This window comes from Antechinus flavipes, chromosome 6, assembly GCF_016432865.1.
Source record: "Antechinus flavipes isolate AdamAnt ecotype Samford, QLD, Australia chromosome 6, AdamAnt_v2, whole genome shotgun sequence".
In the NCBI taxonomy this organism is placed as follows: domain Eukaryota; kingdom Metazoa; phylum Chordata; class Mammalia; order Dasyuromorphia; family Dasyuridae; genus Antechinus; species Antechinus flavipes.
In genome coordinates, this window is record NC_067403.1 from 230,863,491 (window position 1) to 230,879,307 (window position 15,817).

The following is a 15,817-nucleotide window of genomic DNA, read 5'->3' on the forward strand; positions in this document are numbered from 1 at the left end:
CATTTACTGGGCACCTACTGTATGGCAGACTCTCTACTAGGCATTGAGGGGACAAGTATAGAGAAGGAAATAATCCCTACTTTCCTGGAGCTCACAGTCTGATGGAGGAGGCAGCAAAAGCAGCTTAGAACAAGATACCATAAATATAAAGAGAAAAAACAGATGTACATGAAGCAAACATAAGGCATTTGGAGAAAGACTTCATTCAGCAAGAGATGTTATATGAGGCAGAAAGGAACCTTAGGAGCCGGAGGTGAGGAGGGAGTATTTTTCCAAGCCCAATCACTGGTCAGTTTATTCTGAGATCACTCTTCGAAGGCATGGAATGAGAGATTCATTTTTATATGTGATAGCTAGAGACAAGATCTGGTGGATTGAATTGCAGAGAAAAGGGAGTCAGTATCCAGTAAGACAACAAGTGGGTTGGGGCCAGGTTGTGTGGAGTTTTAAACACCAGAGAGGATTTTATATTTTAACCTCAAAAGAGTAGGAGACCACTGAATTTGAGCAAATTTGGGCTCAAAGAAAATTACTTTGACAGCATGGTATGGGAGGGATTGCAACAGGAGTGACACAGGGAGACTTGCTTGTTAGGAAGTGCACTCTGATAATGGACCAACATGAGGACAGACTTATGATAGGGAGAATCACCAGAAGAAGAGTGTTTGGGTGTGGAGTGATGAGGGCGTGCTCCAGGAGGGCAGCCAGGAGAGAAGGGATAAGGGGCTGGAGAGATGCAATAAGTTGGCTCTGGGGGGAGAGAGGAGCCAAGAAGGACTCTTAGGTTGGGAGCTCACTTGACTGGGAGGATGATGGCACCCTTGACAGTCTTTGGGAAGTTAGTAAGAGGTTTTTGGAGGAAGATAACGAAATTAGTCTTGGACGTATTGAGTTTTAGATGTCTGCTGGATATCCAGGTTGAGATGTCTGCAGTGAAGCTGGGGCAGGATAGGTAGATTTGAGAGTCATCAATGTAGAGATGGTAATTGAATCCATGGGAGCTGATCAGGGCTAAAGATATGTGATTTCATTAGACCATTAGTGCTAATGATATCCGCACCATATTTACATAGCTTTCTGTGACTATAGAGAACTGTGCCTATCTTATATCCTTTGTTCCCTACAATGATCCTGTGAGGGAGATAGAGATGCAGTTCTCCTTATCCCAACTCTTTAGATTAGAACACTAACGCCAAGAGAGGTAGCAGCCAACCTCTTCCATGGTCATAAACTTCATTCGTCATCTTGCTTTACCTCTCTGTCAATCCCTCTCCCCTCCCCCCCTCACACCCCCCCCCTCCCCCAGCCATTGAAGGAATTTCCCAGAGCATGAGTCTGACCATATCACTCTGTTGCTTAATAAACTGTAGTGATTCACAATTGCTTCTAGGATTAAGAATAAACTCTTCTATTTGGCATTGAAGGACCTGTAAAACCTGGTTCAAAACTACTTTTCCAGCTCACTTAGCCATAACCCTTTATATGTTCCATGATCTGCACAAACTGATCATCTCACTGTTTCCTCAGACAAGTCATTCCAGCATGCATTTCTCATGCTTTTGCATATAGTTTGATCCTCTCAGTGCCTCAGATGTTCTCCCATCTCCCTTGGCCTCTTAACTACTTTCTTTTTCTTCTTCTTCTTCTTTTTTTTTCTACCTAGCTTCTTAAAGTTCAAAGCATTGAACATCTTAAAACTGTGGGTTGAAGCCACAAATAAGTTCTCATAGCAATATGGGAGTTATGAAATTATGATCTATTACCAGTAAATATTTGATAATGTCATATATACCCAGGGTCACAAATGGAAAAAATTTAAGAAGCTGCATTTTAAATGAAACCTTTTATGATTCTCTTACCTATTAGTGCCCTGACTTAATTACCTGTTGCTTCTCTCTGTCTCTCTCTGTGTGTGTCTCTGTTCAATTGGGGTGGGTATATATGTTGCCATATATAAGCTCCTTCAGGGAAATTGTTTCATTTGCAAACTTTTTAGTGCTTTATAAATTCTAGCTATTATTAATTTTTTCCCTAGTGCTTAGTAAAGTTCTTGACAGAGAGTAGGCATTTGATAATTGCTTTCTGATGGAGTTTTTGAAGTAGTCACTCTAATTTTGCTTGAATTTTGGCACTATTAAATTTTGCTCCTGATTTTAGCTTTATATATGTATATGTATACATATATATATATATTCCATTAAAGTCAGGTTTTTTTTTCAAAAACCTGGTGTTCTCCATTTGTGTCTTGCTTATTGTGTTTCAAGGAATTTGAGAACATTCAACCAGCTCTATTGGGCAAAAAGAGTTCACCTTAGGGAGGTGAAAATTGCATGCTTTTAATTCAAAAGCATGAAAAAAAGGTAATCTATGAAGAGCAAAGAGGAGGAGTTCCTTGGTGTACAGTAATATTAGTAACCATTTCTGTGTAGAGGCAAGACTGCTTTGCCTATTCTTAATAGACTTTGAAAGTTCTCATCTCCAGATAGCTTATTTATACCATTTCTCTGCAAAATAACCTACAGCTAAATGCTGCTGTTATTGATATGAGCATTAAGTTCTTTTCCCTTAATTTGGACGTGCGGTCCTATGAATGAAAATGATTCTTTCCTTAACACCCGCTCAGTTAGAGTAAGTCACATGGGCAATTTTAGAGAAACTGGCAGTTTTTCTAATAGTGCACAAATTCTATTCCCAAAGAGTGTACAAAAAGATTTCAATTAGATCTGAAATTAGACACCTGAAATCCACATATTTCTCTCAGCTCCTTAGGCAAAAATAACAAGTTAATAACTTGGTTCGCAGTTGTTTTTTTGTTCAGTGGCAGGGGATTCAGTGTTCCACTGTGCAAATTCTTCCCTTTGAAATAAATTAGAATTTCAGTTTGTAGTCTAAAGGTACAGTCTCCTTACATAGGAGGCTGAACTGAACTAAAGCTTGAAAGAACAACTCCCAAAGCATTTCTTAGAAGAGATACTGTGGCATTGGATCGTAAAAGCTTTCACTGGGGATGCCAGAGGGTATAGACTGGACATTACATTTCTATCCAGTTTCATTTTGAATTTATATCTGTGTCTTTATCCATCCATACACACATATATGTGTACGTATATATCTTTTGGGGGACAGAATTTTAATTCATTCAGTTGCATGTTCCCCAAAATAGTTAAAATGCATCTCAGAAAACCTTTTTTTTTTTTCTCCCAGAACTACTCTTCTAAGCTGGGTATGTGTCTAATATACCTAACACTGATATGAAAAGATTGTTGTGGTGGTAGATAGGTATTTTTAGTCTTTGTTCAAAGAATATTTCATACTGATGAAAACCCTAAGATGTGTATTGTCTTCTTAAAATATTGCTGTTTATTGATGTCTTTTGCTTTGTATCGTGGTCCTTTCAGATCCTCCACCAGCTCTAGAAGGAGTCCTTTATTGTGACAAAAATATTAAGCAAAAAATGCTCTGCAAAAAATTATTTGTTTTATTATATACACCATACTCTGTCTAGCTTTCCTCTGCTTTTTTTTTGGCTGCAAAGGGAAAGAGATGTTTTACTATCTGTTTTCTGACACCTTCACTGGATTTTCAGTTACTTAGCATTTAACTTCATTTTGATTTATTTTTTCATTTACATTATTGTAGGCATTTTGTTCTCCTGGTTTTGCTTATAGCATCCCACAACAGTTCGGAAATCTTCTTATTTTTTCCTGAACTCTTGCTAGTTGTCTATTTTTACTGCACAGAAATATTCTATTATATCAATAAACATTGTATTTTGAGCCTTTTTTTTTTTTTTAGTTTTTCTAAGTTTTGGCTCCCACAAAGCACACTGCTATGAATAGTTTGGTATATAATGGCCTTTTCTTTTTGCATTTATATTCCTTGAGGTAATTGGGTCTCTAGGGCAAGTGGTATGAACAGTCTAGTCACTTACTGTATAATTCTCAGTTGGTATCAGAATGAATGGGACAATCCACAGCAATAGCTGGAGTATTTATATTTAAGGAAGGAAGATATTCTTGCATTTTAGCCTAGCTTTTCCTTAGGAAGTTCTTTTCTAAAAAAAAATGTATTGGCTTTGGTACAGTGTCCAAACAGTTCTGACATCCACAGTTAAACTTGTTTAAAAACTACTGAGTGTCATATTTTGGCACAGAAATATGATAATCTATGACTGTTCTTGGCTGCGTGCTTTTTAATTTCATCCTTTAATTGATTGCCCAGGAAATTATTCTAGCAACAGTTGCTGTTAATGACTCTTCTTTCTGGAGTGGAGAAAACATTTATAGCTCTTAGAGAAATATCAGCTTTCTCTGTGTGAGAATAATCCTTTTGCTAGAGTTCTATTTACTGACTTGCCACAAACAATCCTTGCTTTTGGTATGATCAACACTCTGTGACCGATGGAGAAAACCATGTGGTCCGGGAAAGAAATATTTAAAGATTGGAATGAAAACATCGAAGGGGAAGCAGGTAATGCTTCCATTTAAAAAGAAAGTGCTCCTAATCAGACAGCCAGAAGTGTTCTGGCTCCTTGTATGTTTTAGCCAGCTTAGGAGTTGATTGATTGCTGTGTGATCAGTTTGCCTGTTGTGACTGGAGCAGTGCACAGAAAAGACCATTGAAGCATGAGCCCTTCATCAGTCAGTCCGGTTTCCCTGGTTTCTTTCCTGCATAGAGCTGAAAGTCCAAAGAGACCAGAGAAGCCATGGAAAGAACCTTATAAAGAACCTCCATCTAACTCCCAAGAGATCTTGGCACAAGTCTTGGCTTTGTTTGTAAAAAGTCATTTCCTTTCTTTGAGCTTCTCATTTTTCTTTTCTTTCTCACATTGACTTGGATGGCATCTTACATCACTTTTAAATTTTGTGATTTTTTATTATATATATAGATATGTATATTATACACACACACACACACACACACACACACACACAGTATTATATATTGTTTTGTGGCGGGTTATGGGAATATTTCACTATGTTAAGAGAGAGACTTTTTTTTTTTTGGCAAGGCAATTGGGGGCAAGTGACTGAGATCATTTGAACTCAGGTCTTCTTGACTCCAGGGCATGCTGTATCTGCTGGGTCATCTAGCTGTCCCTGAAAGAAGTCTTTCTTACAAAGATCTGTTGCATTGTCTTTGTCTTTTTTTAAGGTAAATTTTTATTTGCATTTTGGAGAAGAGGAAAACTGTTAAAGTATGCTTTGTAGATGATTCTTTGATACCAGGTTCCTTGGATAGTTTCATGAGGGCAGGAGGGTGATTTAGAAAGTTGCACAACTAACCCCTGGAGAACAAACAAACAAGGCTCTGTTTGTGTGGGGGCTACCTTTCTGAAGACCTGCTGTGAAGGAGGAGGGAAACCATCCTTTTCATGGCTTCTTTTCAATATTAGTTCTGCCCAGTCATTTCTGAGCCAGGTATTTTTCTTTCAAAATATTCCAGAGATGACTCAGCAATCACCTGGTGTACCCATCAATTGAGGATGACTTCATCCTGGGGTGTTGTGCACTCTCACATGAGTGTGTAATGCATGGTCACTGGGTGAAAACCAGATATTGTCTGTCCTCATTCTATCCTGCTCCCAGAGTGCTGAGTCTTTGTTGTGTTACCCACATTACACATGGGCTTTCGCAAAGAGCCAAGGAGAAGATGCATTGAGAGTTGAAGCAATGTCTTCCTAGTTGTTTACTGAGAATATATTTTTTAATCTGGTATCTTTTTTAGTAAGCATGTTTTTAAAGAACATGAATGAGGAAGGCAATTTATTTTATTTCTTTTCAACAACCCTGTTGTATATATAAAAAACCCAAACAAACCAAACCTATAGCTTTTCCATGTTTTGGATATAGGGATAAAGGCATCTGGATCTTGCAATTGGATGTGATCAGTTTCCCAGTTACTGTTTTCATCTGTTCAGTGGGTATAGTTATCTGAGGATATGCAATCTGTATATAATAGAATGCATTGTATTCATTCTTAAAGAACGTGTTTCATTGAGACGAGTCATTTTTAGGTGTTAGTCAAAGAACAGTTAAAACTTATTATGATCTGAAGGCATGTGTGCTCCCAATTTAGCATAAATTCTAATTTTCCCATAGCCCTGCAGCCTTGCCACTATGACTGGTAAAAATGGAATGGATATGTGCAGGAGAGACTTTCTGATTCTTTGCCTAAAGCCAAATTTGTTAATGATATTCATTCAGATATAGTATAGTACAAATGGGGCCTATTAAGAGGCTTAAATTAGGTCAAATTGAATAATGGAATTTATTCTTTTACTTAAAAACAGTTTAATCATTTGAGAGTGCTGAAGTCTAAAAAAAGTTTAATTAAATATTAATAGATAGTATGTGTTTTTAACTTTTTAAATCTTCCTTTAGCATCATTTCTGCATATCAAATATTTCTTTTTATCCCCCATTATTATCTTAGGTATCTGGGGATGAAGTTCAGCCATTCTCACTTGATGAAGACTTTGACTACGACAACGTGATCCTAACCCCCAAGTACTCTAGTGCAGAGATGAAAACATTTGAAGAAATGTCCAACCAAAGTAAACCGAGCCCTGACCCGCAGGCCAAAGAATCAAATAACTGATTTGTAACGATATTTGTTTGTTTGTTTTTTCTCTTGTTCTTATCAAGCAATTTTAGAATAAAAGGCAAACCAGCTGTTACACGTTAGGAGCATATATCTGTATTAATTGTCTATCTTTTGTGTGTATGTCTCTACTTGCCTCTCGTGGAATGTATACTCCTCATCGTCAATGGTTGTTTTATTTTTGTCCTCATATTTCCAGGATCTAGCACCGTACCTGGCATAGTATTATTTAAGTTTTGTTAATTGAATGAAAAAGCACATGCAGCCATATATGTGGAAATATTTAAAAACTATGTCCCTGCTGTCAGGGGAATCTGAGAATGGGTGAGGTCGGAGGATGGCAAAGGGCCGGAAAGATTCAGAGGGAGATAAGATGTTGAATAAAGCAGGAGAAGAGAGTTAGACAGAAGCAGGCATAGAGGAGCAGACGAGACAGGACCACAGATATACAGAGAGAAACAACACAGGGACCCAGAAAGACAAGGAAAGAGAGAGGAAATGAGAGAGAGGAAGAGAGAAAAAAGACAAAGAGACAGAGAAGACAGAATCTAAATCATTACAGGGCTGAATGTCTGGAATTGAGTGAGATTTTGGGAACATTAATTGTGATAATATGTGAAAGTTGACAAAAATCAACATGTAATCATTAAGTGGCTAGCACATTTCTATTTTGGGAAGTGAAATGGAAGTAATACGAACTCTTTTCAAGAAGTTTATAAAATACTTAGGGAATCAAGAAATATAAATGTGAAACCATTGTAAAAAGTGACCACGTTTAATCAGTCATTAATCCACATGTATTTATTAAACACCTATTATGTTCCAAGCACTTTGCAGGTATAAATGCAAGGAAAGAAATTCTAATCAAGTGAATTAGGAGCACAGATCTGGCTTTGGGGAGACTTGAGAATTCTAGTCCCTACCATAGACAAGGAGGGCAGTCCCTAGAGCACTATGCCTGAAGCTAGGAATATTTGAGTTGAAATTTCTCTGGATGCTCGCTCTTATTATTTGTGTCTCCCTGGACATGTTGTTTCACCTCTGTCTACCTCAGTTTCCTCAACTGTATAATGAGGATACTAGCTGCACCACCTCCCAGGGTTATTGTGAGGCTCAATAAGATCATTTTTGTTAAAAGCAGTGTCTGACCCATAGGAGATTCTCTAGAATGCTTATTCTTTGTCTTCTTCCCCTTTTCTACTTCCCTCCCATTGCTGCGTGACCTGAAAGACCATCTGGTCAAAGGAAAAGAGTGCAGAATTTGAAGTCAGGGTCCAGATGGGATCCAAGCTCTGTCATTTACTTTATGAAGACACTTTAACAAGATCTTTCCTGTCACTGGGCCCCATGTTCTTTGAACTTAGTTCTTCTTGACTCTATGACCAGTATTCTATCCACTGAACCATCTAACTGCCCCTATAGTAATAATAAGAATAAGAATAATTGTAATAGTAATAATTTTACCTGGACCTGTTGTTTCTTCACTCCGAGTAAGGAAATTGCTTTGCAATTTAGGGTTTTAGAGTTTTAGAGTCCGGGAAGGTACAGTATTCACTCAGAGCCACACGGCCAGCTTGTGTCAAAGGTGGGATTTGGACCCCAGGAGACCAAGATTGCCCTTCTAGCCACTTGGATATATGGTGTTTGTGTTAATAGAAAAAGGTCAACGTATTTTACTCTGTGTGTGTGTGTGTGTGTGTGTGTGTGTGTGTGTGTGTGTGTGTGTTGTATTGGGCACATTTCTGTAGATAACTCTCACTTGGCATAGGTAACAAAGAAACTTTTTCTGTTGGGCTACATATATTAGAACTCTTCCCTGTTTTCCAGATTCTTTTCTCTTAACATCTTTTGATACATGTCTCTATTTGTAACAGGTTTGCCTGATAACCTCACTTGATTTACCTGTAATCTTCTTGCAGAATCATAATTGGAGTAGAAGTGTTTTCACTATTTTTATTTCCTGACCCCCTCTGGCAGTCTTGTGTAGTTCATGGACTCCTCAGAATATTGTTTTTGAATGAAAAAAATATATAGGATTATAAAAAAAAAATCAAAGTGAAAATCAAGTTGTAATTTCTTCCTGTCCAAGTAAACAAGCTCTCTGAAATGTATTTCTGGACCCCTTAGGTGTCCATGTACTACAAGTTAAGAACATCTGCTTTTGAGGTTAACTGATACAACTCTTCTCTGAAACACAAATTCCTCAATACAACATTTTTGATTTTTTGAGAAAAGTTATATTGGGGAAAAAAAAAAACTTTTCACTTGAATGAATGTATTTAAAACCCTGTGAGTGAAAAATCTTTGTCTTGGGACTGATGAGGAGAACAGTGATAGTGGAGAGGAAGGGTGTTGCACCCCGATATTGCTGCTACTCTGCTGAGAAATCCACGAATCAAAGAGAGCAGCACTGCACTTACAGAGAAAGTAATTTGTTTCAGGCTGGTTCACAAATGGGAGCCGCACATCTTTGGCAGTAGCATGGTCTTGCTTTGATTGATAGATCCCGCCTCGATGGGGCGAGTGTCAGTTCAAGTCAGATGAATCCAAAGTGAGGGGAAGGAGGAAGCACCTGAGTGTAACAGACCCAATGGGAGAGAAAAACATCAAATTTCCCAAAGTGCCTTGAAAAAAATGTGAAAGTAGTAGCTTCAACTGGCCAGAACAGAGAAATTTAGCTCCAAGGCCAAAACATCAGCCTCTACTCTGTCACATCTGTCTTAGCTGATTCTCTTTGGCAGCACACACTGAACATTCAAATCAGACCCATTCCTTTCACTTACAGTGTGTCTCATAAAGGGTAACACAGCTCTGACTCTGCATTTCCCCCTTTACTCAAGAAGAATCTTCTAGTTGTTTCCTGTGAATGTACTATATCCTTGAGGACTTTCAGTGAAAGACTTTTAGTTTTGTTGGTTGCTGAATGGTCAAATTATAAGGTTAAACAAGATTAAAAAATACATCTGCAGGTTTCCTAGAAGCAACTGAATAAGGTAATAGTAGAAATAATGGGTGTGTGTGTGTGTGTGTGTGTGTGTGTGTGTGTGTTGTATTGGGCACATTTCTGTAGATAACTCTCACTTGGCATAGGTAACAAAGAAACTTTTTCTGTTGGGCTACATATATTAGAACTCTTCCCTGTTTTCCAGCTTCTTTTCTCTTAACATCTTTTGATACATGTCTCTATTTGTAACAGCTTTGCCTGATGACCTCACTTGATTTACCTGTAATCTTCTTGCAGAATCATAATTGGAGTAGAAGTGTTTTCACTATTTTTATTTCCTGACCCCCTCTGGCAGTCTTGTGTAGTTCATGGACTCCTCAGAATATTGTTTTTGAATGAAAAAAATATATAGGATTATAAAAAAAAATCAAAATGAAAATCAAGTTGTAATTTCTTCCTGTCCAAGTAAACAAGCTCTCTGAAATGTATTTCTGGACCCCTTAGGTGTCCATGTACTACAAGTTAAGAACATCTGCTTTTGAGGTTAACTGATACAACTCTTCTCTGAAATACAAATTCCTCAATACAACATTTTTGATTTTTTGAGAAAAGTTATATTGGGAAAAAAAAAAAACTTTTCACTTGAATGAATGTATTTAAAACCCTGTGAGTGAAAAATCTTTGTCTTGGGACTGATGAGGAGAACAGTGATAGTGGAGAGGAAGGGTGTTGCACCCCGATATTGCTGCTACTCTGCTGAGAAATCCACGAATCAAAGAGAGCAGCACTGCACTTACAGAGAAAGTAATTTGTTTCAGGCTGGTTCACAAATGGGAGCCGCACATCTTTGGCAGTAGCATGGTCTTGCTTTGATTGATAGATCCCGCCTCGATGGGGCGAGTGTCAGTTCAAGTCAGATGAATCCAAAGTGAGGGGAAGGAGGAAGCACCTGAGTGTAACAGACCCAATGGGAGAGAAAAACATCAAATTTCCCAAAGTGCCTTGAAAAAAATGTGAAAGTAGTAGCTTCAACTGGCCAGAACAGAGAAATTTAGCTCCAAGGCCAAAACATCAGCCTCTACTCTGTCACATCTGTCTTAGCTGATTCTCTTTGGCAGCACACACTGAACATTCAAATCAGACCCATTCCTTTCACTTACAGTGTGTCTCATAAAGGGTAACACAGCTCTGACTCTGCATTTCCCCCTTTACTCAAGAAGAATCTTCTAGTTGTTTCCTGTGAATGTACTATATCCTTGAGGACTTTCAGTGAAAGACTTTTAGTTTTGTTGGTTGCTGAATGGTCAAATTATAAGGTTAAACAAGATTAAAAAATACATCTGCAGGTTTCCTAGAAGCAACTGAATAAGGTAATAGTAGAAATAATGGGTGTGTGTGTGTGTGTGTGTGTGTGTGTGTGTGTGTGAAGAAATATATAATTAGGCTTTTTTTTTTTTTTTGGAGGAAAAAGCATCATCCATATACAGAAGAGAAACCTGGAAGATTGAGTAGACTAATTATTTTGCATTCCTAAACTTAGATCCTGCTTTCTTTTAAAGAAGTTCAGAATTAGAACCAAGCTGATCTATATTGCAAAGCTTAACCAAGTTGAGGAGCCTAAGAAAGTCTGGGGTGGCAAGTTGTTCTTAGGTTGAAACATATGCATACATATACATTTTCTTTCTCTGAGAATTTAAGCACACGAATGCCATTGTATTCAAAAACAAAAATTAAAAAAAACCCAAAAGAAAACCTTTTGTCTTTATTGGAAAATTTTTATTTCTTTGAGCTAGCATTTCCTTTAGATAGATATATGCTGAATATATGATAGCAGATTTCCTAAAAGGAGGACTAATAACTAATAGAAAACAGGCAATGAAAAAGTAAATCATTTAGAGAGAATTGTTTGGAAGAGGAAAAATTCTAACTTGGATTCCAGGTCTTGAAATCAAGTTCATTCATTCACTCAACCAATATATTTTACACCCCTGGGGTATACAAGTGAGGCACTAGGTGTGCTGCAGCAGATTACAAAAATGAGTGAGAAATAGGCCCTGCTTTCAAGGAATTGACTTTGATATTTCAGTGAATCGGGCATCTAGTCGATGTGGATCCACCCTTTGTGGCCCAGGGTGTGTAATTCCTGTCCTTGTGTTCTCAGCAATTTGCCATGTGCCCTGCTGAGGACCTTCATCTAAGGCTCTAGACAAAACACAGGTCCCAAGGGAGCACACCTGATCTATTTTTCCATTATCACTTCTCTTCACTATAAGTTTTCTCCAATTTTTCAGTCATACTTTTTTTTTTTTCTGATGCCAACTTTTATCCCATTTCTCCATAGGAATTCCATAATAATAACATGTGCTATTCTGTTCATGCCCATTTTGTGTTTTTCTATTGCCCTTTTCCTGATCTTCAGCTTGAATTCTTAGAGATGGTGGATGTTTATAGTGTCTCTTAAAAGAACCCCAGCAACAACAAATTAAATCAAAGGATCTTAACATTTTTTTCCTCTTATGGGGCTCTTTGGAGGCCTGGTGAAGCCGATATATCCTTTCACAAAATATTTTAGTATTTTAAAATATTTAAAAATATTATTTTATGCAAAAATAAAATAAAGATAAAGGAAATAATATTGAAATTAAGTTATCAAAATATACATGTGTATAAGTGTGTATGTATATGTATTATGTTATGTGCTATATATACATTATACACAAGTATATGTTATATATAAATTATAATATATACATACACATGTAATACATATATATGTGTGTGTATATATATATATATATATATATATATATACTTATCTATCCATCTCTCTACCTATCTATCAAACTCATGGATCATCTGAACCAAAGCAATTCTTTAGCTTTCTGTCTGTTTAAACACCAGGAATCAAGCTCAAGAGGTGCTGATACATTTTATTTATATACTTTTTTATGAAAACAACAGCCATGATATCCTGCAATAGTACAAAATGTGTCACCCTGGATAAAAGCTATATAGGCAGACATCAATTTGTTGAAGGATAGTGTTTCAAAAAGATTGTTTTATAAATACCCTTGTTTGGAACATGATACACACTTTCCCATAGAAACAATGTTATACAGGATGGTTTGGTTTCCAGACCTGGACAACAAAAGGCCTCATAAACCAAAATGAGAAATAACCATCATGAATAACACTGGTTCTAAGGGAACACTGACTCATTCAGAATTTTAACTCAGGAGGGGTGCCAGGAACACATTTCAGAGAGGGAAGACAGTGCAGTGGAATGAACACTGAATTTAGAAGCAGGGGACCTACTATTCCTCACTGTATGAATTTGGGAAATTTACTTAAACACTCTGAACCTTAGTTCCCTTAGATATGAAATGAAATTAGATTAAATTCTCCTTGAGGTCACGTCCACTTCTAAATCTATGATCCCATGACCCATACTTTTAAGATCTTCAGTCTCTGAAGTGCCTTTCCATATAATAGGTGTTCAGCAAGTGTTTACTGAATGAAGAGAATGATCTCTCATGTTGCTGACTCCATCAGAAAAAGGGAGATGGGGTCTCTGGGCTTCTCAAAAAGTGGTAGGAAAGGACTGTGCTATCTGCAGTAACAGTGAAGAGAAAAAAGATCTTAGATATACCAGAGTAGGGGAGAAATTGGGAGAATTGAATCCCAGTCTAGAAAGCTATTTCATATGAAAGATATTTATAACTTGAATGTTTGTAAATGGGAAAAACCCAATAAATTGAGACCTTTAACATAATGGATTACATTTAAATGGATTCTTGAAACAAGTGCAGTCAACAGACAACTCTATGTTCTTCAAATTACATTTTCTTACTTTTGTTATGGAAACAAATGATTAATTTCATGATGCAGCAATCATTAAGGATTTTAGAAAGAAGTTAATGAAAAAGCAGCTGAAGTTGTCCTTTGGACATTGATTTCCTGAAATAGAAATGGGAACAACTAAGTCCAATCACTGAAAAAACAAAACGAATTTATATATGAATAGTATTATTCTAAATCATCAGTTTGTTTTTGCATAGAGGAGTACAAAAAGATTCAGTCTGTTGTATTTTCCTATTGAAAATGTGGCAAGCTAGCAATATAAGTTAAAGCACATGATACTTAATTATGTAATGCATTGCCTTTCCTCAGCAATGCAGTATTTTCCCCAGATATTTTTGTTGGTTCCACATCAGATCACATTACATTGCTATCTCCATTGTGTGCAGTTGGGATATCGGCATCCTTGTTAAGATTAAAAAATAAATCCAATAACTCTTAAAATTGTGTTAATATTGGCTATGTTCTCAGAAAGAAATTAGCATCAATTTTATTTGAGATTGAAAAGTATTTTCAAAGGATAGCTTTGTGCAAGTGGCGGTAAATGGCGCTTGAAGTAATTAGGGTGTTTAACAACCAGGCAGAAAAAAGCCACTAATTACTCTCAGCTTCATTTTGCCCCCTGTAAGGAGAGGAAAACCTGAGAAGGACATGGATTTTATAAAGACTGAGAATTTATTATTATTATTATCATTTTATTAACTATGCATGATCAGGAGGGCAGAGGGAAAAGGGAACACTTTTCACATGTACTTTGTGATCATCATTCAACATTTTAAAGTACCTGCTGTATACTGAGCACTTGGCTAGGTACTGGGAGAGATATCAAGTTGACATTCCTGATTTATACACTCTCTCATGAATGATTTTGAGAGTGTGATGATTTGGGATTTAGAAGCTTTATGGATACTGTTCTGCTACTAACATTCTTTGCCATCTTAGCCAAATCATTTCCCTACCCTGGGTTTCAGTTTTGACATATGTAAAATGATGGGGTTCCTCCCACCCCTAAGATTCTGTACCATCTTTGGCATTTGAATTCCATCAAGGAAGACAATTGTTTTCCATTGTTTCTAGAGAAGGACTAGAATGGAAACTTCTGCTGGGCAAGGATCCTTGATTTTTACCTTTGTCTTGTATATAGTAAATGCTTAATAAATGATTGTTGAATTGAGCATCCCCATGGATTTTCTTATAATCCTACTACTGGCACAAATGATGACTTCTGCTAGGCCACCATATAGTGTGGCTCTGTTAAGAACAAAAACTAAATTGGTTTCAGATTTCCACAGGATTTCCACTGATCTCTCCTTTCCCTATGCCCCTCCTTTCCACTGGTCTTTCTATTATTTCTTACAAAAAACAATGATACCTATGTTCAAGTTCCTTTAACTCTTAAGTTTATTGATCCTGCAAGTCCACGACTAGAGTTATGTAGGATTGGGTTTTTGTCAACTACATTTCTTTTCCTACAGGAACATTATTTTTTTTTTCAGCCTGTGGTTCTGTGTGTACTGACTGGTTCTGCTTGCCTTGTGTCCTATTTTAAAATCTTACATAGAGATGTTTTAAAAAATAAGCTATGTTTTTTGACACCTGTTAATGCAGGTGCACAGTATTTGAGTATAGGTTTTTGGTTACCAAAAGTCCCTAACAACTCTACTTCTTTATTGTATCACAGGTGAGAGGTTGCAGTGTGAAACAAGAAGCTTGACTGGGTTTTTTGTTTTATTTTATTATTATTATTTCAAAGAGACCCTCACAATCACCTTGTCCAACAACCTCATTCTACAAATATCAAGGATAAAGTCCAAAGAGATAAAGGCACAATAAGAAGAAAACAAAGATCACACAGCAGAAGAAAGCTTCCAAACCATGACTTCCTGCTCCAAATCCAGTAGCCTTTCTTTTTGACACTGTAACTCCTTTAGGTATAAGGCTTGCAATGAAATTTCTGAGTCAAAGAATTTAGGCATTTTAGTCACTTTGCATATTTCCAAATTGCTTTCTAGAATGGTTGGACCAATTCACAGCCCCATCAATGATACATTAGTGCACCTATCTTGCCACAACACCTTTAAAACTGACTATCCATGTCTTTTCTCATTCTTTATCTATTCCTATCTTTTGTTAATTTACCGGATTTGATATAAAATCTTATCTTGTTAAATTTAATATGCATTCTTAAAAACAAACAATATAACAGATATTAAAGTTTCACATAAAATCTTTTTGTTGTTGTTCTTTGTATATGGAAAAGGTTTTTACTTATTAATGATTAAGTTCATAATAAAAAGATAATCTTAAAGAGATAAAAACACTTAAGGAAAAATAAACTAGGCATATATGGACTGACTTAGGGATGACTTACCAACTAAGTGTGTGGTTACTGACAAGTTTTTTTTATTATTAT

At 36.7% G+C, this 15,817-nt stretch overlaps 1 protein-coding gene across 1 annotated transcript in view; it reads left to right on the forward strand.

Moving 5' to 3' along the window:
- The window catches only part of IFTAP (intraflagellar transport associated protein), a 79,685-nt gene extending 72,992 nt beyond the window's left edge, over positions 1 to 6,693 (forward strand). The window contains exon 8 of the mRNA XM_051964803.1: positions 6,435 to 6,693. Coding sequence (XP_051820763.1) covers positions 6,435 to 6,599 — 165 coding nt within the window. The 3' untranslated portion in view covers positions 6,600 to 6,693. The remainder of the gene's footprint in view (positions 1 to 6,434) is intronic.
- Positions 6,694 to 15,817: the final 9,124 nt, after the last annotated feature.